This window comes from Mucor velutinosus (genome assembly GCF_035048745.1).
Source record: "Mucor velutinosus strain NIH1002 chromosome Unknown tig00001563, whole genome shotgun sequence".
Taxonomy (NCBI): domain Eukaryota; kingdom Fungi; phylum Mucoromycota; class Mucoromycetes; order Mucorales; family Mucoraceae; genus Mucor; species Mucor velutinosus.
The window spans coordinates 3,383,308-3,405,193 of NW_027041904.1; the positions used below are offsets into that span (position 1 = coordinate 3,383,308).

Genomic DNA, 21,886 nt, shown 5'->3' on the forward strand with positions numbered 1-21,886 from the left:
CGTACCTGTGATAGTCGTCAACGGCAGCGATGTTGCAAGTTTTTTTGAATGAAGATGGCAGCTTTTCCACCGAATTGCAACAGCAACATGATCGCGAAATGAAGAATCAAGTTTACAGCGAGATCATCTAGAATCCATCGTACAACACAACTGTAAAGTATGGTTACGGACAAATCGTATTCTTCAGTCCTGCGAGAGATACTTTGCATTTCTGCCATTGCCCGAACGCTTTCAAGCAAACGAAAAAACACTGCTTGCATTTATGATGAAGAAGGTAGGTTTTCGTTAAATATATACGAATGTTTATGCTTTGAATGGCCCTCTACCTTCGCTTCACCTCAATGAGAACCAACCTGCGCAGCGACAGCTCGCGCTACCGATTGCCTTTGCGTATCTTATCAATATTATTATACTGTTACTTTCATTTTTGTTAAGCACAAAGAATAAAAGGATTATTATTTGTAGCTTATAAAAAATGCTCGATATTATAAAGACAAAAAAAGACTTATTTGAATAAGATCAGACACAAAAACTAAAGATTTATTGATGAAGACAAGAGTTATTCTATTTATACTAAGTTCTGAATGCCAAACTAGCAATTTAGATAGCTGAGATGCACTTCAATTATCATAGCCTGTCCATGTTGTTGCACAACACAGACATATCTACCCATCAAGAATAATTTAATCTTTATAGACAGTTGTAGCCCTTCTGGCACAACAATTTTGAACCTTTACTTACATGAAAAACCTTCATATTAGTTGTGGATCTGATTCTTATGTGATGCTCTACATCCATATACACGTAGCTACTTCATATACAGGCATGTATCTTACAGATATTATCACTTTTTAATCAAGAGTGTGCCTAATACAGCAAAATCTGAGTGCATTTGAGCTGCGTTTTCTCGCGTTCAAGGCAGTTATAGATTGTCAGAATAGCACCAAATAGTTGCTCTCATCTGGCAGTTAGTTCCTGACACCTTTGTTCAACTTTTTGGTGGCCGAAAAAAATAAACAAAAATTGACTAAAAACCATGAGGTACCCCTCATGGTTTTCATCAAAAATCAAACAATCGTGTTTTTCACCCGAAAAACGAAGACTTTCTTTATGACAAGTATTAGATCAGATTGACTGTAGTGGTAAAATACAACATTGTAAATTGTTTCTATGGAGCTTTTATATGCTAAATCATGACATATTGGCAAAAAACTGTTTTCATATTTTTGCAGATTGCTCATTATTTTCGGTCTGAAAGCTGAATGTAACCAGCATCATTTGATGCGCCTTTATTGACTCTTTATAAATGCATTAGAAAGTAAAGTATGACAACGAAAATTTTCATAGTCAAATTTAGCAAAAGCGTTTAAGGAATATGAAATCAAGTCGAATTTGAACACGAAAATACCCACGACAGAAATTCAAGTTAAAGTGCAGCAGTTACGACTGCCACGGCAGAAGACTGAGATCAAATCTACTGGCCGTGACGTCGGTTAGGGTGTCCTCTCATCTTTTCAAACCTCCGTTTTTTATCCTTTTTGCAAAACGCGTTTAGTATCAAACCATACTGGTTTTGGAACCCTTTTGATTGAAAATAACACTCTAGCTTCTGATAACACGGTCTTACACTGTTAAAAATACTTGATACTGATTCTTTGAAGTGGAATATGGTAGGTATCATTCTATAACGAGCACTAGAAGAGATAAAACCAGCACTAATCGAATTTTTTTATTAGGTTTCGATATTTTTTTTGTCTGTTTGAGGTTGGTGCTGCTGTCATTACTTTTCTGTTATCTCTGCTGTCTGCTTCTTTGGTTTATTATGTCTGGTAGTTGCTTCTTGGCTCCTATCTCTGGCGGTTGCTTCGTTAATCTTTGTCTGGTCTCTGGTGTCACTCGTTCTTCGGTTTTTCTACGCTGTTGTTGTTGCTGCTGGTGTTGTTGCTGCTGGTGTTGCTGCTGCTGCTAATACGGTCTTTTCTGGTCTACTGTCTCTGGTGCATGCTCATTGTCTGGTCTACTTCTGGTGATTGCGTATCCTCTAGTCTATCTGTGGCTATGGTAAGTTGTAAGTATCTTCTTTCTTCTGGTCGCAATGATATAAAATTTCTTTGAACGCTTATATTATTGCTTCCTTTCTCGTGATAATGCATTCATGATGTTTGCCTTGTTGCGCTTTTTTCTTCTTCTTTTTCTTTTGTTGGTAGTGTTTCCTCTGTAGTTTTACATGAAACAGCATTAGTCATTATGTTGTCTCGCAAACTTATAATACCACTGTTGCTTCTGCAATTGTGCGTATTTGTGTCACGTTGCTTTACATCCGACTATTACCACCATGCTCGTTGCTCATGCATGCATTTTTCTTGCAACAGCAACGAGCTTTTTTAAACACCTTTGATGTTGTGTTTGTTATGCTTTTCTTTTGGCTCACTTTTTTGTGTGAGTTCCTTTTTTGCCTACATACTTCTATACTTCTATAGTAATATGTACTTTTCTTCTTACTTTTATTATTATTATGTTTCTTTGAAGCATACCTCTTTATTACGTTGTGTGGATGTGCCTATCCCTGAAGCTCAACAAGACTTTATCCGAGGCTAGGAGGTAGATAGGCCGCCTCCACTTGGTTATCACTACTTACTTTAGTGATGATTGAGAGTCTCAACGCCAGAATCTAAAGCTAGATGGTGTAAGTAAGGCATGCTCTGGCACCTGAGGGAAATTTGATGATAGTAACGGCTATATTGCTATATATAGCGGAGCTTAAAATTTTGCCTCACATCAAAACAGGGGGAAACCCTCGCAAATTTTTTTTAGGTCAGCGGAGTTTTCAAGCGATTTGATTGGCTCTGGAGTTGAAAGAGAAAAGGTCTACAACTAGTAGATTTTCTGTTGATCTGCCATTTATCATAATATTGTGTTTGTAATAAATGGATATCTAAATAGATATAATTTCAAATACTTTATATTTTATGTTAAGGTAAGGTGCAATTATTTGATTTGATATCCGTTAAACAGTTTCACAGGAGAATTTATTATGTGAGAAAATTTATATTGGTACTGCTTCAGCACAGTGATTTTTTTTACGTTTATTGTTGTTGATACAACAGTATTAATTCGGAATAGTTTCAAGAGCTGCTGCTCCAACAGTGCTGAATTGCGCGACTCCAGTTAGCCTCCAGAAGCCTTACCTAATGTTATACGCGGCGCACAGCAGTGAATTCCACTATACTTCCGCAACATGGCGAAAAAGCCATGCCAATCTTTGAATATGTCGCAAATTGTAGTTCCATAGTTAAGATACTTGACTTGGAATTAGAGGTTGGAAGCTCGGTCTCTGGTGCTCTCTTTTTTTTTGAAAATATTTTCTCCAGCGATGCGAGATGTTGCCGAATGGTAAGATGTTGATTCAGTAGACTTGCATTTATGTTTTTATCAGAGCAGAAACGCAGATAATGATTATTTTACGAACCACGTTTTTCTAATTCCAAATGCTCAATTGAGATATGTCTCTCTCAATCAGGGCTTAGCATTTTTTTTTAGTAGTAGATACTATTATATATAGGATGAGCATGGTTGTGGATATTGATGAAAATTTGATTGCTGGAGTAAATTTTATGATGCGATCGCCAATCTGGCCAAGATAAACTAGAGAACAGTTTCACCATATTTGACAAAGACAACTTTTTGTATGAAAAAATGATTCTAATAACAGCTATATTATTACATGTGCAGGGCACGAGATAAGACTGCATGATGACTGACATTTGACAGGATTTTCGTTATATAAATCAGCATGGTGTTTATTGATAAGAGACCGAGATACGTTACCCCTCTCAGTAAACCTGAATTATACTTCGTCTTGAGCATTGCTATTCTCTGTAGAAGAAGGGGCTTTTCCTCTACCACTTCGATGTTGACGGCCCCTACCACCTCTACCGCCTCGATGGCGATTCCTCTTTCCACTTTGACCAGCAGGGTTGGCTTGACCAAATGTCTCTAAATTGAGCATGCTCTCCTCTTTGTACTTTCCTCCGCGAGTACTAAATCACACAATGAGTTTCCATTAGTAAAAACATGAATCTATCTACAATCTATATTTTTCAGGTACCCTTTTTGATATTCCTTTGATTCACATGAAATATCATCAAAGAAACTCTTCTTCTTGTCGTAAAAGTGATCTGCTTCTGGGATGATGACGGTTTCCTCCTCATTTACTTGCCTGACGTCGTCAATGACATTCATGTCACTCTTGTCAAATTTGGCGTTAGAAGATTCGAAATCAAAATCTGATTTGGGAATGACGATGCTGCTGTTGCGTCGATGAGTATTGCCAGAAGAATTGCGTTGCCCATTGTTCACATTTCGATTACCATTGATGTTGTTGGGCTCCCAAGCACTGTTGGCATTTCCATTCGTGCGAGTAGAGTGATTCTTGGTGGGAATTCTAGCACTGTTCCTTCTTCCGCGGTTGCCATTGCTGTTACTACCTGCTGGCACTCGAGCATTGTTACCACCGTTGACTTGAGTTTGTTGCTGCTGCTGCTTTTGTTGTCTCACAGGCGACTTTTGCTTATTTACAATGAGTGGCTGCTTGATATCCAGATCTGATACTTGCTTTACCAATGAATTTAAGAGCGCCTTGTCAACTTGCTCAATGGCAGGTGCTACTTCCTCCTTCTCTTGACTGACCTTTACTTGCATGCTTGTAGACGTTAAATTCATAAGAAGTATCTCTTTTTTAGGCGATGCCACAGTCTTTTCTTCTTCAACTTTGTACTCTTTCTTTGAGGGAGGACTGGCGCCATTCTCATTCATATTCAAATCAGATATAGCCGCTGCAGGAGGTGCACTAGGAACCGTTTGGTAATTCTCAGGCACTGGCATCTGGTAGCGGGGTTGCTGAAGGTAAGGATTGTATGCAGCAGCATTTCCGCTACCTTGCCAATGATTGGACGTAGTGCCATACGTAGCCGTGTAATCAGTGGAACTGTTCTTGCTATTAGGAAACATATTCGGGGTTGAATAGTACGGTGCAATATTGGACGGAGGGTAATTGTATGGTGCCTGGATTTAGAGATGATTAGGATCTGGAGCATTGGGTGTTTATAAATATCACGTTACCGCATTAACAACCGGCTCCACGACAGGCTTGGGTTGCTGCACCGGTTTCTGCATCTGCTCTGATTGGAAAGAAGGAGGGGCCTCAAAGACCTGGAGATCCTTTATGTCTGAGCCACGAAACACAACGTAATCAAATGTGTTGTTTGATGGAGGAATCTCTTCGCTTGGACTATCTTTTCGACCCTCCGTACCATAAGATTTGACTATAGTTTGGTTTAATCTACACTGCTTAAACCTGATAAAGCCGTCAATTTACCATTCTGTAATGCAACCGTAGATTCTACTAGGTTGATATTGTGCAAGATGCCAACGTATCGTATATCACTCAGACTAATAAGCTATATATCACGATCAGTTTGTATATTGTCTGTAGGATGCATTATGAATACGTTACCGAAATCTTTGAACCAATGTAGTTCTGGCCGCTCATATTAAAGAGTTTAGAATATATGCTATATTTTGGAAACTTTTGGAGAGGAGCAGTAAAAAAAAAAGGAAAATAAAGAATTGCTTGTTGAAAGAAAAAGGGGAAAACAGTTCTCAAGGTCATCCTGCACTATTTCCACGCACTCTAGGAAAAAAAACACTGTCGCACGAATGAAGAAAGTTATGTCGCACATTCGGAATAACACATCTACAATCAATGTCCTTTGATATGATCCTTCTTTTGAAACCAACCCACGCCGGAATATTGGTTTAATGCTAAGCTCATGAAGGCTTAAGAGTCTGCCAAAAGAGATGGATCTCAATGATATGTAGCCACAGTAAAATGTGAATTACCGCTTGTGATAATCGGTCGGGTAAAGTCCTCAAGTTATTCAGTGGCGATGGTGCTTGTATGGCAATCCTTTCCTTGGTGCCAATGGAAGCTATACCTTTTCATGACGGTCAATGGCTGACTCTGCCCATGAATACAACATACAGGATTACCAGGAAACTGGATGAAACGAGTAACTGGTCTTTCCAAGCAGACATTTCTATCTTAAAAGCATCTGTCTTACCCCCCAGAAGAGCTCCATAACATGGCCTCTTCTAATGCTGATCTGTAAACGGACAGAATTCAAGGGAAGGCAGCCTAGATTACCACCAGCGGATGCTTGAAATTACTCAAGTCCTCGAGTGTAACCTTTCTTCTAATATGCAAAAATGCTGTTTGAGCACCCATGACAAGTGTAATGGATTCGAGATGTTGGTGATTCCATAGAGCAGTACTAAATCCATCAGAAATGTAATTAAACTGGATGCATGTTATAAATACTACTTACTACACGGCTAAGTTTCTTTTTAATTGCCATTTGCACCGCCCAAACCATTATTCGCGCCATTCTGGATCAGTGGGGATCACCACAGCTTTGATTGCAATCTCATTGTCTTCTACTCTAAAAGCCATGAACAGTCGAAGCAAACCACGATAGACACCTGGCGAAATTGCTCTATCATCGAGAGAGATTGAAAAAAGTGAAAGCAGAAAGAGATCACAAATCAATCTCTTATATGGATTCTGATTAAAACCTTATGATTACCACTTCATCTTACGCTTTAGTTTGAGTAAATTCGATCACCATTTTTTAATAATGAAAATACACACTTTTGGAAGATACAAGTAGCTAAACTCATTTATTTATTTACATTGCAATTGAATGATCGATAAGATATAGATAGAAATACAACTTAGGCAGACACTTGAACAGCCGTACGCCTATTAATACCACCGGTTACTGGCAAACAGGTGCTACCCATCAAATGCAAATCAATCTCACGAGCGCACATACGGCCTTCATTGATACCCCAGACAATCAAGGATTGACCACGACGACAATCACCAGCAGCATAAACGCCAGGAACAGAGGTGACATAGCGACCCTTCAAAGTTTCAATGTTGGATCGGCCATCTTGCTTAACCTCCAATTGCTTAACGATAGCATCTTCAGGGCCAAGGAAACCCATGGAAAGAAGGATCAAATCAGCTTCAAATGTTTGCTCTGAGCCTGCAATTTCAGTCATTGCCCATCGACCAGCTTCATCTTTGGTCCATTCAACACGCACTGTCTTGATACCCTTGACGGAGCCATTCTCTACTACGAATTCCTTGGAAAGAACGCAATACTCACGAGGATCTTTGCCAAAGTGAGTTTGGACTTCAGAATGACCATAGTCTACACGGAAGATACGAGAGAATTGTGGCCAAGCATTGTCCTCTGCGCGCGTATTGGGAGGCTTAGGCAGTAATTCAAAGTTGACAACAGATTTACAGCCATGACGAACAGATGTACCAATACAATCATTACCAGTATCGCCACCACCAATGACAATCACATGTTTATCCTTAGCTGACAGATAATGACCATCCTTCAATCCTGAATCGAGCAAGCTCTTGGTATTGGCTTGTAAGAAATCCATGGCAAAGTGAATACCATCTGCTTCACGACCAGGAATTTGGAGATCTCTAGGCCAAGTAGCACCTGTAGCAACAACCAAAGCATCGCTCTGATCACGGATCTGATTGACATCCACATCTACACCCACATGAGCATTGGGAACAAACTTGATTCCTTCTGCAGCTAAAAGATCCACACGACGTTGTACAATCTTCTTGTCCAGCTTCATATTGGGAATACCATACATCAATAAACCACCAATACGATCATTGCGATCATAGACAGTAACAGAATGACCAGCCTTGTTGAGTTGATCTGCAGCAGCAAGACCAGCAGGACCAGAGCCAATGATGGAAATGCGCTTACCAGTGCGATTGGCAGGAGGAGTTGGCACAATCCACCCCTTATCAAAGGCATAGTCAATAATGGCACATTCAATGCTCTTGATGGCTACAGGAGGTTCGTTTATTGAGAGTACGCAAGAGCTTTCACATGGCGAAGGACTACAAAGGATAAATCAGAGAATATTAGCATCATTTTTCGTAAAAGAATCATGTAAAAAGGGCCAAAATTGATGGAGATGGGTGAAAATGTCAAACGGCATTCCCTCCCTGAATCCTATTCAACCCCCGTTTTGATCTGCCAGTCGAATCACAATCCGATAGACTGAGAAAACTTCTGAAAGTGGGTACTTACCACACACGGCCAGTGAATTCAGGGAAATTGTTCGTCATCATGAGACGATCAAGAGCCTCTTTCCAATTATCCTTATAGACCAGTTCATTCCACTTGGGGATGATGTTACCAATAGGACAGCCAGTATCAGATTGACAGAAAGGGACGCCACAATCCATACAGCGAGCAGCTTGTTCATGCAATTGAGGACGAGTAAGACGGACATTGACTTCTTCCCAATCACCCAGACGCTTCTTGGTATCACGGTAAGGGTCTGCCTTGCGTTTGTACTTCATGAAGCCTCTTAACTTGTCAAGCTTTTCACGACGCTTCAAGATTTCTTCTTCGTTCAAGACACTGTCTTCCACATCTTCCACGCTGGGTTCCTTCTTTTTGTGTGCATGAGCAGTATCATCGCAAGACTTTTTGTCAGAATTGGGTTGTGCCTGCATGTCTCTTTGGCGCTTCAGTAATTCACCATACTCTCTAGGCATCACCATGACAAACTTGGGAAGATATTCATTAAAGTTCTTGAGGATACGATCAGCAACTTCAGAGCCAGTGTAATGGCGATGGTCTTCAATAAGATCGCGCAGTTCAGACACACGCTCATCATCATTGACGGTCTCCAGATCCACCAATTCAGTGTTGGCGATATTGCGGAAGTTGCCATTGACATCCAATACATAAGCAATACCACCAGACATACCAGCAGCAAAGTTTCGTCCAGTAGGGCCCAAGATGACAGCACGACCGCCGGTCATGTATTCACAACCATGATCGCCTACACCTTCACAGACAGCAATGGCACCCGAGTTACGAACACAAAAGCGTTCAGCAGCAATACCTCTAAAGAAAGCCTTGCCACTGGTGGCACCGTAAAGACACACATTACCCACAATGATGTTTTCCTCAGATTTAAATGTGCTACATTTGGGTGGGTAAATGGCCAGCTTACCACCAGAAAGACCTTTGCCAACGTAATCATTGGAGTCACCTTCAAGTTCAAAAAAGATGCCAGGAGCCAAGAAAGCACCCATTGATTGACCAGCAGAGCCTTTCATGGAAACGTGAATAGAGTCTTCGGGCAAGCCCTTCTCACCAAAACGTTTAGAGACATTATAAGAAAGAGTGGCACCCAAGGCACGATCCGTATTGACCACTTGAGCTTCGATATCGACGGTCTTTGCAACGCCAGAGAACACAGGTTCAGCCTCATCAATAAAATAGTTATCAAGACGCACATGGAGCTTATGCCTTTGTTTGGTGACATTGTGCGTGGCGACACCGGGACGCAAAGCACTAGCAGGAGTTAACACAGGCGTCAGGTCGATATTGGAAGTTTTGAAGGTACGAAGTGAATCATTGACCTTGAGGTATTCAGCATGGCCCACCATCTCATTGATTGTGCGGAAACCAAGCTTAGCCATGATGGAACGAAGCTCTTCAGCAACGTAGTAGAAAAAGTTGACGACATGCTCAGGTTTGCCTTGGAACTTCTTTCTTAATTCAGGGTCTTGAGTAGCAACGCCTACAGGACATGTATTCAAGTGACACTTTCTCATCATGGTACAGCCAAGGGCAATGAGAGGCGTAGTGGCGAAACCCCATTCTTCAGCCCCCAGCAAACAAGCGATAGCCACATCACGGCCTGTTTTGATTTGACCATCTGTCTGAACAATGACACGGCCACGCAAATCATTGAGCACCAATGTCTGTTGTGTTTCAGCAAGACCCAACTCCCAGGGAAGACCAGCATACTTGATACCCGTCCAACGCGAGGCACCAGTACCACCATCATGACCAGCAATCAAGATATGGTCTGCCTTAGCCTTGGCAACACCAGCAGCAACGATGCCAACACCTACTTCGGATACAAGCTTGACAGACACACGAGAGCGAGGATTAGCACATTTGAGATCGTAAATCAGCTGCTTCAAATCTTCAATCGAATAGATATCGTGGTGAGGAGGAGGAGAAATCAAACCAATGCCAGGAGTGGTTTTACGAGTAGAGGCAATTTCTTCGGAAATCTTGGGACCAGCCAATTCACCACCTTCACCAGGCTTAGCACCTTGAGCCATCTTGATTTGAAGTTCATCTGCATCAGCCAGATAGAAACTAGTGACACCAAAGCGACCAGAGGCAACCTGCTTAATAGCAGAACGAAGCGTGACACCGTCAATCTCCTTTTCAGATCTTTCAGGCTTCTCACCGCCCTCACCTGTGTTGGATTTACCGCCCAACTTATTCATGGCAGCTGCCAAAGCAGTGTGTGCTTCCCAAGAGATGGAGCCGTAGGACATAGCACCCGTGACAAAACGCTTGACAATAGAATCCCAAGACTCCACTTGCTCAATAGGAATCTCATTGCAACCTTCAAAGTTGAATTCGAGCATGCCACGAAGAGTACACTTCTTGATGGCAGCATGCGCGTTCTTGGCATAGGCATCGTAAGAGTCTTGATTCTTACGACGGACAGCATCTTGCAAGTTGGCAATACCAGAGGGTTCAGCAATGTGAGCTTCACCACCATCACGCCAATGGTATTCACCAGATTCAGGCAGATCAACAGGCTGAACAACGTTACGTGTGGGCCAGGCACTTTCGTGCAGTGTCAAAGCATCCAAGGCCAAGATGTCGAGTGTAGCACCCTTAATACGCGAGGCAGTACCAGCAAAGCAGCGACTGATGACTGAGTCATCCACACCAAGAGCTTCAAAGATTTGAGCACCCTTGTAGGAAGCCAAAGTAGAAATACCCATCTTACTCATGACCTTCAAGATACTGTGATTCACCGCATCAATATAGTTGAAAATAAGATTGTCAACAGTCAGCCCTTCACGAACAGCATGCTCTCTGTGAAGCTTCATCATAGACTCCATGGCGAGGTAGGGACAAATAGCATCAGCACCGTAGCCCAGGAGAACACAGAAATGGTGGACTTCTCTCGCTTCAGCAGTTTCAACCATGAGAGAGACGCGGCTACGCTTCTTGTTTCTGACCAAATGATGATGCACACCACCCACAGCGATGAGAGATGAGATGGATACGCGTTCAGCAGAGACAGCGCGATCAGACAAAACAACCACCTTGTAGCCTTGATCAATAGACGACGAGACCTGTTCGCATACACGCTCCAGAGCATTGATATAGCCCTGCACACCATCTGCTTTGTCAAAGGTAATGTCAATGGTAGCTACTTTCCAGTCAGAGAACACGCTTGACATGGCCTTGATAGCCTCCAGTTCTTCCATCTTCAAGATGGGTGATGACAAGGTCAATTTACGGCATTGAGATTCATCCATTTCAAGGATATTGCCTTCAGGCCCCACATAGCACTCAAGAGACATGACAATTTCTTCGCGAATGGGATCAATAGGGGGATTGGTGACCTGGGCAAAGAGTTGACGGAAATACTCGTACAAGAGACGAGGCTGCTCAGATAAACAGGCAAGTACTGTATCGTTACCCATAGAACCGACGGGCTCCTTACCACTGGAGATCATGGGCAGCATGAGCAGATTAAATTGTTCCAGCGTATAGCCAAATGCCTTTAAGCGAGGATCTGTTCTGATGGTTGTATCATCCAGTTGAATCGTTTTAGCATTGCTCTTGGTGGCAGTGACAACATCTTGCAAGCTGATCTTGTTATTCTTGATCCATTCGACAAACGGCTTCTTGCTAGCTGTTTCCAACTTCAATTGTGTATCGTCCACAACGATACCCTTGACAGTGTCCACCAATAACATACGACCAGGTTGAAGACGGCCCTTTTGCACCACAGTTTCAGGTTCAACAAACATGGTGCCCACTTCAGAGGCACAGACCATAATGTCATCTGAGGTCAGATAGAAACGACAAGGACGCAAGCCATTGCGGTCAAGAGAAGCGCCACAAAAACGGCCATCAGAGAAAGTGAATAGGGCAGGGCCATCCCAAGGCTCCATTAAAGAAGCAGCCCATTCGTAAAACGCCTTCTTTTCGGGGTTCATGTCAGGGTTGTTTTGCCAGGCTTCGGGAACCATCATCATGACAGCTTCAGGCAGGGTCAAGACACCATTGACCACCAACAACTCCAGCACGTTGTCAAATGCAGCAGAATCAGAACCGCCTTCTTCAATGATAGGATACAGGAGATCCAACTCATTGCCAAACTTGTCAGATGTCATGACGCCTTCACGAGATCGCATCCAGTTCTTGTTACCACGCAATGTATTGATTTCACCTGTTATTGATATGAGTATTGCGATTCATCCAACTGAATGGATAACTTACCATTGTGAGCAGACCAACGCATAGGTTGAGCACGATCCCAGGAGGGAAATGTGTTTGTAGAGAATCGAGAATGGACCAGAGCCAAATGAGAGGTATATTGAACGTTAACCAGATCATAATAGTACAAGAACACTTGCTTCGTAGTCAATTGACCCTTGTAAACAATAATCTTATTGGACAATGAACAGATATAAAACCACTTTTTCATGGTAAGCGTATGGGTGGCATGTTTGCGCAAGACAAACAATTGACGCTCGAAATAAGCTTCGTCGAATGCGTTGCTATTCTTGAGCACGATGAAAGGCTGAAAGATGGCAGGCTCTTTTGATTTGGCGCTGGGGCCTAGAATGGTGGAATCCACTGGGACTTGACGCCATCCAAGAATCTTGAGATCCAGAGCGTCGGCTAATTTCTCAAAGACCTGCTGACACTCCTCAACATCCTTCATAAACAGATTGCCTACCGCATAATGACCTTCTTTGGGCAGAGTGATGCCTAGCTCACGAGATGTCTCATTGACAAAGAATTGGTGGGGAATAGCTGTTTGATGTGTTAAATGAATCAATGCCATTGACAGAAGCTCGTCCAACTTACCAGTCAGGATACCACTACCATCGCCATCCCTAATATCAGCACCACTGGCACCACGATGTGTCATATTGCACAGCACATCATTGGCATCACTGACAATCTTGTGCGAGCGATAACCCTTTACATGTACGATAAAACCAACACCGCAAGCATCCTTTTCGAGATCTGGGTTATAGAGTCCCTGAGCTTGAGGAATAGCGGAGGCCCATGATGAGTTTGTCATATGAATTTGCGTCTTAATGTAAGTTTAGTATATGAAAAGGAATAGAAAAGAAAAGAAAAAAGAACAGCAAGAAGGTTTGTATTTAAGACGAGGAAAGTTGGAAAAAAAAATGCGAGACATTTTATAGAGATAAAAAAAAAAAAAAAAAAAAAAAAAAAGTGAGACAACCCACAGACCTGCATTTTACCAAACCTTTCAATAAGCCAGGTAACATTGACATGAAAACAATAGCGAGGTGCATTGCCATGCATGTTGCACAAGATGTTGAGATTCCTGTTCGTGTTGAAAAACCAGGATGCGTGTTTTCTCTTCCTTTGACACTCATCACATGTCGTAGTAGAGCATTAAGTTTACCGTTACCGAACTGATCCGATAGCCAGATACCCACAAGAGGCCTTGTAGATTTATTACGAGGAGGAGAAACAAATAGCTAATCAGTTTCGATGATAACACAAGATTTCGATAGCCTATCAAATCTAGCACCTGCGTTTCAATCATGATAAAGATCTCATTTGCTAAATGTTGTGTTCTTGTACTTCCAAAAAGTACCCACGCTTCTTCTAGATGCCACTGCTGAAAAGGTGCAAACAAGTGCATTTGGGTAGTATGCATCGCTAGGTAAGAAGACCAAAGCAAATGCCAATGAGGCACAGTGATACGGAGGTATATCAGTGTTCAATCAAGTGTTATCAGCTGCGTGTTGACTAACGACATGTCATTGCCGCCAACGTCTTATTGCTATAGGCTGCAATAATCTAATCTTTCGTGATACTTGAAACTTTAAATCTATAGAGTATTTATCCCTAGCTGATCTCTAGTGGTGTAAGGGTACGAATGATTTAACATTGGACGATAGGCTCCAGAGAAAGATGGCCATATGCAGTTGAATAAAGACAGAACTGTGCCACTGTATTCTATCTTCTCTTCACATATTATAAAACTTTCCTTCATAATAAATATAGTTTTGCAGTCGATGCGATGGTAGTACATTTTAATGGCTCCTAATGAAAATTAAATCAAGGTCCCTCTACGCTTTGCATATGATGTCTTTTATTTAATTGACATTGAAACCATCAGCTTTACAAGCATTTTAATGCACGTATTGCGTTATGAGAAAATCAGTTGAAAGCATCTCAAAATAGACGTGCGCCAAGGATGAATATAATGCAGCGCATATATATATATATATATACAGCATAGTGGCAGTTCTCGTATATGATGTAATGTGGCCTCAAAGTAGACACTGTATGTAATTAAACGGCTTGAGCTCTCAAGACGACATCGGAAATATCAGGAACTGACTCATGTTGTGCCACATTATGTATCTTTATATAACGCTATGTTAAGTCAACTCATAGCCAAACCATTAAAGAGCTGAACATCAACCAACGCCTTGAAGTTCCGTCAATTACAGACACAAGTCAATAACTGCACAGAGTTTGATGGCAGGTATCTAAGCCAAGATGTACAGGCTGCTGTTGTATTCATATTACATTTAATTTCTCTTTTAATCCTTACTTTTATAGCAAGATGCAACTAGTTTGGACGCATTTGAGCACTACCGTCTTCTGTTCATAAGCTGTATCATTGCGCTATGATACAGCGATGCAAAAATGCCATTCAACTTGATACTTCCAGCTGAATATTTGGATGTGACAGCATACTCTGTACCTAGACTAATACCTACAATACCTTTACGCCTTTGTAACATAACAAGAACACGTTTATCGACAATCAAATGCATGAAACACAGCCAAATCTGACAGCTTTCAAGCCTCCATATCTTGACATGTAGACCTTTCTGAGCCACTGGAATGACACCAAATAATCGTGCTCAAGCAGCAGTAACTTCCTGACACCTTTGCTCAACTTTTTGAGGACCCAAAAAACGGCCAAAAATTGTCCAAAAACCATGAGGGGTACTGGGGTTGGCTAACGTACCAACAAAAAATTTCCTTTTTTGCTTAACATACCAACAAAATATGATTTCCTATGGACATACTTTGGTTAGTGTACGAACAAAATATCGTTTTCTATAGACATACTTTGGCTAACGTACTAGCAAGATATTCTTAAAGTACCAACAAAATGTTCTTAGCGTACCAACAAAATATCCTCTTCATTCGCCATACATTTTTTTTTCGATCCTGACATGTCAACTCAATCTAACAATGTATTTGATCTCTTGTATAGGACAAGTAGCCAATTGATATTGCTACGCTGGATGACAGCGTTGCCCTGCGGGCTCTCGCCGAAGACATTTCAATTCAGAGATATCACATAAATCTTAGACATTCAATTAATAGTGAGAGATTATTGTCATTGCAGAAGACACTTTTACAGGGAAAAACTCTGAACAAAAGTAAATGTATATACATATATTTGGACTAAGTAACTGCTCTTTCAAATATATGGCCTCCATTGGGTCAATATCGCAATTATCATTGTCATCATCAGAAAGGCATTCGGGTAAGCCAACATCAGCGAAGTCTGCCAAAATTGATTCAAACGCAGCCAATTTTTTTGTTCAAGATTGGTCAGATATCGTCCTTTTTCGACTTGATCGAACTCTTTTGCGAGATTCGACTATATTGATTGTGAGGATCACCCTACGCTTCCTAATACATTCTTGGAGTACTTTTCAAGACGCTTTCAATGGCACTAATTATAACATGTGCTTTGAATGAAACTATTGAGCAATTTGACAAACCATGAAATGAGGTTTTTAGCGAAAATAGCCATATTTTGCATATGAAAACCTCAGAAAAGTGGTTTCAGAAATTGCTTTGAATTGAGAGAAACGTTTTGAATTAATATCATAACATAATAAATGTTCAGTCCTTTTGCACTTTACAATCCTAATATGGAACCTGAGTTTCAAGGCATCTATCAGACCTGGCTCATATCATAACATAATAAATGTTCAGTCCTTTTGCACTTTACAATCCTAATATGGAACCTGAGTTTCAAGGCATCTATCAGACCTGGCTCATATGAGAATAATGATTTTACAATCAATCAACAAAAACCACTGTTGTTTCTACCCTCTTTCCTCTGCTCAATGCTGTCAATGTTTTATTTGAGCGACGTCTCAGAGCCTCAGAGATTTCATTACTTACTGCAGACATTTTATGCAACCCATGCATTGTCAATGTCCAGACTAACGTTATTAAATATAGAATGCAATAAAATGTCATTATGAACGATATAGAAGGCAATAAAATATCATTTTAAACGATAGTGCTATGACCTTCCACCTACTTTCTATACGCTTCAAGGGCATTTACTACTGTATTGCCTTATGAAAAGGGCATGAGTTTTCCAGCTGGCCCTACCAACCAAAATTAATTCAAACCCAGAATCATAGTCTGTTCTAGATTGGACAAATTTTGATGATTCTGGACTCGATCGAGCTATTTTTGCAGATTCGACTAAGTGAAGTATAATAATCACCCCATGCTTCCTTAAACTTTCCTGGAGTACTTTTCAAGGCGCTTCCAATGGTACTAAGTAAAATAGATGTTTTGAATTCACTTATTGAATGATTTGTAAAAATATGAAAAGAGATTTATGGCCAAAATGTCGAAATTTTACATATCAAAGTCCCACAAAGATAATTTCAGAGGTTGCTTTGGATTGATAGAAACATTTTGATTCAAGATATACCATAGTAAAAGTCTCCATTATCAAGATGAAAAATGCGATCGTTTGATTTTCGATGAAAACCATGAGGGATACCTCATGCTTTTTGGTCGATTTTTGACCATGTTTTTTTTGGTCCCCAAAAAGTCGAGCAAAAGTGTCAGAAAGTAACTGCCAGATGAAAGCAACCATTTGGGGCTATTCTGACGATCTAAAACGGCCTTGAACGCAAGAAAATTCAGCTCAAATGCATTCAAATTTTGCTGTATTAGGGACACTAAGGACTAAAAAGTGGGAATACCAGTATGCTGCTTGCCCGTATATGAAGTAGCTACGTGTATATGGATGTAGAACATCACATAAGAATCAGATCCACAGATAATATGAAGGGTTACTATGTGTAAGTGGAGGGTCAAAATGAAAGTAGCAGTATTTTGATAAAATACGCAAGAGCAATCAGTAGCACGAGCTGCCGCTGCGCAGGTTGGTTCTCTACCTTCGCTACGCTTCGGTGAGAACCATCCGAAGCATAAACACTCATATGATTAGTGATTATATATCAATCAACAATCAGGGTTCCTCTTCTAACATTTTAGCTATATTAATTTTGGGATATTAGCCAAAGGCCCGCGGCAGCGCGAGCCGTTTGAACGTAGGTTGGTTTCCACCGAAGCGAAGCGTAGGTCAGGAAACCACCCGAAGTGCTGAAAGGCTCGTATACCATAGTAAAAGTCTCTATTTTCAAGGTGAAAAAGGCGACCGTTTAATCTTCGTAAAAAAACCATGAGGTACCCCTCATGGTTTTTAATGGAACTTTGGCTATGTTTTTTTTGGTCCCAAAAAGTTGAGTAACGGTGTCAGGAAGTTACTACTACTCGGATACAACAATTTGGTGTCATTCCGGTGGCTCAGAAAGGTCTACATGTCAATATATGAAGGCTTGAAAGCTGTCAAAATTGGCAATGTTTTTGCTTTACAGCTTTTATTTACACAGCGTGAATGACATCTTGGTGGATGGATAGCTGAAATTCTTGAAGAGGGCAGTTCTGCAGTCTGTGCAACTTCTAATTTGAATAGGAGGCATATTGATTTTGGTAAAGCTCGAAATCATTCTCTGGACTGCACAAATTTACAACTATTCCTCAGTAATGCAAATCAATAAATTACACCACAACTCAAACTGAAAGCCTATATTGACCAAATTTCTCAATAAATTCAGTCAAATCACCTATTAGAATTAGTGCCATTGGAAGCGTCTTGAAAAGTATTTCGAGGATGTATTAGAAAACATAGGGTGATTATCACAATTTATATAATCGAATATCACAAAATAGATTTTTTTTGTTAAATTTTGTTTATTGATTGAGCCGCGTACACTAGAAGTAATGGGTCGAAGTGAAGGGGCGGGTGCAATTGAAAAGAAAATAATAAAAAGAAGGTAAAATATTAACTAAACTAACCTAAACAGAACTATCGAAACTATCTAAACTACAAGAGGGAGTGGATTTGATCCTCATCCACTGTCTGGCGAACAGTAGAGCGGATATTCACCAGAATTGCCTCAGGGACAAGGATGATGTTGTCAAAAACAAAGCGCATCTGGGCTAGCCATATTTGAGACAGGGTGATGAGTAGGACTCTGTATGGATGGATGCCTTTGACTTGGGAGTACCAGATATCCGAAAAGTTCAGGGACAGAAGAGCCTCTTTGATGTCAGTGATGGACGTGGTGGGCCATAGGAATTCAAAAATGACGCCTTGCCATACCTTTTCTTTGGATGGACAGTCAAAGAGCAGGTGGCTGGCAGTTTCATTGGGAGACAAGCAGACAGAACAATTGTGAGACTCGAAGACTCCAGGCATCATGTAGTGTAATCTGCTTCGAGAAGGGATACAGCCTGTGATGAGCCGATATATCACATTACGTTGAATGTAGGTAAGAGACAGGGACCAAAAGAATTTCCAATGAGAAGCAGAGATATTCTGCAAGACCAAGGGTTGTTCCATCGACGACAGCACAGACAGACGAGATGTTTTGGCCGAAGCTTGAGCATTTCCAAGGGGTTGGCCATCGTGCAGACAAAATTGATCCACCAGCGGTGCAAAAGAGACTCCAGGATCCACAAGGGGGGCTGGGTTATACACTGGGAGAAAGTAGGGCTGGAATTTAAGAGTGCCAGATGCGAGGCCTCTGAACACTGTTGAACGGGCTCGCTTCCAACTGAGGAGGGAAGGGTCACAAGTGTCTTTCCAATGTACAAAGTTAAGTCGGGCATCGTACTGAAATACATCAGAAAACATCATCTCTTTGACTTTAAGAGGAACAACCAGTGAGGAGGATGGAGGAACATAGAAAGCCGCATCAAACGACTTGGGAAGGTAGTCAACTGCTCGATATAACATATCGACAGTTCCCGTGCGTTGCTTTTTCAACCCCTTGGTGCGCCGAGCAGAGGGAAATAGCAGCGGGATTTGATGGTAGGGATAACCATTGACATTGCAGATGTGGTAGCTTAAGAGGTACAACACAGGATGGGAATCAATGACATCTTGATCTTGAACCAGTAGTGGGTGAAGCCAACGAAAATACAAAGCCGAAGCTTGTATTTGGATGTCTACAACACCGAGACCACCTTTGTCCTTTGGTAGAGTCCACACCTTCCAAGGGATGACGAGGAAGATGTTTCTTCTCAAGAACTGAAGAGCCAGAAAGCGCAGCTGCTTGAAATCAGCTTGAGTCAAAGGCGTAACACGCAGGATGTACCATAGCTTGGACAGCAAAAGAGAGTTCAGCATTGTAGCCTTTCCAACGACCGACAAGGAGCGACCAGAATGAATCTGGATGGCAGTTTTGATCTTGGTTACCAAAGCACCCATAAAATGAACACGCTGTATCCTACTTTGGACGAGGGGAAATCCCAGATAGGTTAACGGTTCACCGTCCTCAACAGAATGGAGATGTGTGATGCCCATTTGAGATAATGAACCCTCCCACATATCCCTCGTATCCCGACCAGACATTGAAAAGGCTTCCACCTTGGCATTATTGAACTTGGCGTTGGAGGCAGCACAGTAACGAGCCATATGGAGCTGTAACCGAGTCAAATCATTGGAGTCATGGATAAACACCAAAGCGTCATCAGCATAGCACAGGAGTTTTGTTCGTTCAGTACCCATCAAGTAGCCTTGAAATTGACGATCATGCAGGATTGCAAGCAGAAAAGGTTCAAATGCCAAGTTGTACAGTACAGGAGAGAGAGGTTCCCCTTGCTTTAAGCCACGAAGTTTCGCCACTTCAGTTGACAAATGACCATTGATGTTGATACGTATGAGGTTGTCACCCATCAACTTGGAGATACACTTGATCAGAGGGCGAGGAAACCCAAATTTCCCCAGTACCTTCGTCAAATATTCCAAGTTCGCCCGATCGTATGCCTTTTCTTGGTCCAGAAGAAGACCGATGTCATAATCCAAGGTGCTTAGGATCATTTTCCTGTTGTTCAGCAATAGACCATTTACGTTGTGCATCTTCCATAAGCAGCTGGCAGATCATGCCATTTTTGGCAATGAATCGACCAGGAATAAATCCAAGCTGATGTCGGCTGGTCAAGTTGGAAGAGACTTCCATGATTCGACGGTTGATATTGCGAGTGAAGAGCTTGTAGTCTGAATTAGCCAGAGACAGAGGACGGTAGTTCTTCATTTCAGCTGGATCGCCTTTCCTGTAAAGCAGACACATAACGGATTCTTTCCAATGTGGCGGGAACTTACCCTTCTTTAAAGCTTTACTGTAGACTAATTGGATGAGATCATGGAACGGTGGAAATTTCATTACCAAGTGCAGGATTTCATAAGGTAATCCATCAGGTCCAGGACTACTCAAACGACGAGCCTGCTTGCTATCGGTCAAGAGTTCCTCCACATCAGTAGGCATCATCAATGATTCCTGCTAATCGCTGTTGAGCTTCAAATGACCTGGGATGTTGCGAATTATAACACTGAGGGCTGTTGAATCCAAAGCCTCCGGTGTGAAAAGTGAGGTGTAAAAGTTGGTAGCAATGTTGGAGATGCTAGATTGATCTTGACATAGATCGCCAGTCGTAGGGTTCGTGAGTTCCGCAATTGAACGACAATTTTCTCGAGACACCACAGAGCGCTTCAGGAAGCCTGGAGATTTCTCACCATGTTCCCGCCAAAATTTACCTGCCTTCAAGATCTCTATTTCTGCAAGAGAGTGCTGGAGAGATTGGATCTGTTAATTAACCATGTCCAAGCCTTGAAAAACCAAGCCTCTTGTCTTCTTATGCCGTATCATCTTGTTTCTCTTTGATAGCAGTTGGTGTAGCTGCTGTTTCCGCCAGTTCAAATCCTCCATTTGATATTGTTTGATAAACATCTTTACTTCGGCTTTGATCCAATCCCATTGTTGTTGTGGAGTGGATAAACGCTTGATCTCTGCCAGACGTGCCTCACTATCAATGAGGAATTCTGCCAATGCCTTCCTAAATGCCTTGTTGCGAGCCAAGAACGGATTTGCCTTCCAGTTACCAGGGCCACGGCCATTCGCATCTTGAAATCGAAAAGAGAATCCCAAGAGTTCATGTTCGGTCCAGGCAGGAGATAGATACTGCTGGTTAGTGCTAGTGACTAAATGATGAGCGTTTGAACTACAAAAGATGTAATCCAGAATCCCTGCATTGCTTCTACTATGCCAAGTGTTATGTTTATCATTCCCAAAAACGTCAATAAAGTAGTCATCGAGTAGATCGGTCCATTCCACTGGCGCACTGGTGAGGGTGCCATCGACTCGACGATCCTTGTACTGGTAGTTGAAGTCTCCCATGATAAAGGTGGTGCTTGTTGTATTAGTAATAGTATCTTTGACAATTTGTGTGTCAATGAGTTCTGAATAGAATGCTGATCGGTCGGTGTGAGCGGACGCACGACCGTAAATATTAAGTATTGTTGCTATTGGTGG

The 21,886-nt window shown here is 41.6% G+C and overlaps 5 protein-coding genes across 5 annotated transcripts; all 5 read right to left on the reverse strand.

Annotated features, from left to right (window-relative positions):
* Window positions 1–3,847: 3,847 nt before the first annotated feature.
* SMF1 (Manganese transporter smf1) lies at window positions 3,848–5,551 on the reverse strand (the record flags this gene model as incomplete). Its single annotated transcript, XM_064828960.1, has 5 exons — window positions 3,848–4,040; window positions 4,109–5,064; window positions 5,122–5,324; window positions 5,378–5,459; window positions 5,516–5,551. The coding sequence occupies 5 exons, from the start codon at window positions 5,549–5,551 to the stop codon at window positions 3,848–3,850; spliced, it is 1,470 nt and encodes a 489-aa protein (XP_064686162.1).
* A 1,241-nt stretch (window positions 5,552–6,792) lies between these two features.
* Window positions 6,793–13,266, reverse strand: mge1_1 (GrpE, mitochondrial; the record flags this gene model as incomplete). Its single annotated transcript, XM_064828961.1, has 4 exons — window positions 6,793–8,002; window positions 8,196–12,402; window positions 12,453–12,992; window positions 13,047–13,266. The coding sequence occupies 4 exons, from the start codon at window positions 13,264–13,266 to the stop codon at window positions 6,793–6,795; spliced, it is 6,177 nt and encodes a 2,058-aa protein (XP_064686163.1).
* A 5,130-nt stretch (window positions 13,267–18,396) lies between these two features.
* ATC70_009734 (uncharacterized protein) lies at window positions 18,397–20,253 on the reverse strand (the record flags this gene model as incomplete). The annotated part of the gene is made up of 1 exon (XM_064828962.1): window positions 18,397–20,253. One exon carries the CDS (start codon window positions 20,251–20,253, stop codon window positions 18,397–18,399), a length of 1,857 nt encoding a protein of 618 aa, XP_064686164.1.
* Window positions 20,254–20,371: 118 nt separating this feature from the next.
* ATC70_009735 (uncharacterized protein) lies at window positions 20,372–20,845 on the reverse strand (the record flags this gene model as incomplete). Its single annotated transcript, XM_064828963.1, has 1 exon — window positions 20,372–20,845. The coding sequence occupies one exon, from the start codon at window positions 20,843–20,845 to the stop codon at window positions 20,372–20,374; it is 474 nt and encodes a 157-aa protein (XP_064686165.1).
* Window positions 20,846–21,163: 318 nt separating this feature from the next.
* CHS4_3 (Chitin synthase 4) lies at window positions 21,164–21,751 on the reverse strand (the record flags this gene model as incomplete). The annotated part of the gene is made up of 1 exon (XM_064828964.1): window positions 21,164–21,751. One exon carries the CDS (start codon window positions 21,749–21,751, stop codon window positions 21,164–21,166), a length of 588 nt encoding a protein of 195 aa, XP_064686166.1.
* Between the last annotated feature and the right edge of the window lie 135 nt (window positions 21,752–21,886).